This window comes from Centroberyx gerrardi, chromosome 22 (genome assembly GCF_048128805.1).
Source record: "Centroberyx gerrardi isolate f3 chromosome 22, fCenGer3.hap1.cur.20231027, whole genome shotgun sequence".
NCBI classification, from domain to species: domain Eukaryota; kingdom Metazoa; phylum Chordata; class Actinopteri; order Beryciformes; family Berycidae; genus Centroberyx; species Centroberyx gerrardi.
Window position 1 is genome coordinate 2,214,349 of NC_136018.1, and position 2,245 is coordinate 2,216,593.

The following is a 2,245-nucleotide window of genomic DNA, read 5'->3' on the forward strand; positions in this document are numbered from 1 at the left end:
CTGGCAAGTGAGCAAGCTGCTTAGTTTTGAATCAAGGAAGTCAAAAGAGGTGAGTGAGAAATTATTGATTTGGTCATTGTTACAATACATGGGTTTAAACCCAGCAAGGGTAATTATCTATAAAGCTAAAATTCACTAGCTGTCAGGGACAGTGTCTCAAAATGTTAATTCAAGGTTTATAAGGTCTGGAAAATGAATTTGATAATTCCCAGGTCTTTAAATGTTTAGGAATTGCACAGAAAGTCTGTAAAAGTATACAAAAACCCTTTAACATATTGTGATATTAGCTGTTGTGAAGAATAACCTTCCACTATAGAGCGATGTGGCCTAGTTGACCGTCATATTACCCAGCCACTATCAGCATGTTGAATACTTCTGATCCAGTCAAGGTCTTGAAAAAAACATAATTTTGAAACAGAAAATGTTCATAAACCCTGTCAGTTTCCTGCCTTGTTCTACAGTAACAGCTGACATTAAGTCCAGTGTCTCTGTGTCTCTGCAGGATGAGTGGAGGACAGCAGTCTCTGTTCTTCCTCAGTCTGCCGGAGCTGAGGAAGCTGTGCTGCGTCTCTCTGTCTCTGCAGGAGGAGGAGGAGGAGAGCAGGAGCAGGCAGATGAAGACCTGCAGGTGAACTGAACATAATCTGAGCACTTTATTACACTCTGCAGTGTTTACTCCTTCAGTTCAGTCGGTTTCTCCAGGTGAGAACAATGACCTTTGAACTCAGGTGGCACCACATAACGACACAGAGAGTCTCAGTCCTCTAACAAGAGAACTGTGGTGCGGTTCATTAATCTAACCAACTACAGGAAACAACCCCGAAACGCAAGGGATTATGGGTAGAAAGAGACGGACGTGGTTCCTCATGCTTAGAAAGTCTAGCAGAACAAAATGAAGTCTGGACTGATGCTCATTTCTTCACGTGTTCTTAACTGGTATGAACACCACAGAAGAAGAGACAGACAAGTCCATCATGTTAGATAAATAAGATGTAATACAGAATAAGAAACAATGTATTACATCTTAGTAATAAGATGTAATACAACAAATAAATACTTCACATAGATACTTAAAGTTACAGGTATTCTAGTCTCTAACCTGCAGGATTACAGGTTAAAACTCTGTCCAATAAACAAGCTGCTTGTGAGTCATGTGACTTTTGTTTACAAGCCCTGGTTCGTTTGTAATTGGTCAGTTTGAACCTAAATGAACCAAATACAGAAATGCAACAAAGTCAACTTTTCCCTCTATCGAAGAAAAAATGTGACATTTCCTCAACTATTACTGTATCACTTGAACACAGCATTCCTGTGGTGCTAAGTGTGTGTGTGTGTGTGTGTGTGTTCCTCCAGAGAGCTGGTGCTGCTGTACTCGGACATCCTGGCCTCTCCTGCTCTGGACTCCTTCACCCAGATCACAGTGGTCATGGCTGTAAGACACACACACACACACACACACACACACACACACACACTATCCATTCCTCTGATTACCCATCTGCTTTTACCTCATCAAATGATTGAACTACATTTATTTTTGTACTCATTTTTTTTTTATATTCAAACCATTTATATTTTAGTTATACACTTTTATTCATAACTTCCTTTTGTGTGTGTGTGTGTGTGTGTATGTGTGTGTGTGTGTGTAGTTTTCATTTATGGAGATGCACTTGGCTCGTCTCGTCGGCAGGTTTATAGATTTTGGCGTTGTAAACTCCAACAGAGGGATGAAGGGTGTTGGCGGGGGTTGTGATCACCGTGGTAACGCTGCACGCACACATCCAGCTCTGCACGCCACCTCTGCAGACACGCTACATACCTGCACACACACACACACGCCTACACACTCCATGCGTTTCTGTTCCAGTAGATGTTTATCATGTCAGACGGATTTGACTCCTCTTTGCATAATGTGTAGTGAATCCTTCCTGAGCGACAGCAGCCATATTGCTTCAGATCTGCTCTTCTGTCTGACTTCTCACAGTCAGTCAGACTCTGTGACTGACAGTAAAGAACTGCAGAGTCTGTTTACAGAGAAAGAGAAAGAGAAAGATCTAGAAAGAGCCGGTAAAATTAAAACAAATTGTGGTACTTTTTAAAGGAGAATCAATAACTTACCCATTTTCTGAAACTATACCTCATTATCTGAAGACTCTAAACACAAGTAAAGAAATCACAGACACACATGCCGTCATGTGAATAAATCGAACTGCTCGCTGATGTGTTCAATGAAAAACACTAGTAT

General features: G+C 41.0%; 1 protein-coding gene across 1 annotated transcript in view; it reads left to right on the top strand.

The window, feature by feature from the left end:
• The first annotated feature begins 479 nt into the window (after positions 1-479).
• c22h18orf63 (chromosome 22 C18orf63 homolog) overlaps positions 480-2,245 on the top strand; it is a 22,343-nt gene continuing 20,577 nt past the window's right edge. The window contains exons 1-2 of the mRNA XM_078291522.1: positions 480-628; positions 1,354-1,432. Coding sequence (XP_078147648.1) covers positions 504-628; positions 1,354-1,432 — 204 coding nt within the window. The 5' untranslated portion in view covers positions 480-503. The remainder of the gene's footprint in view (positions 629-1,353; positions 1,433-2,245) is intronic.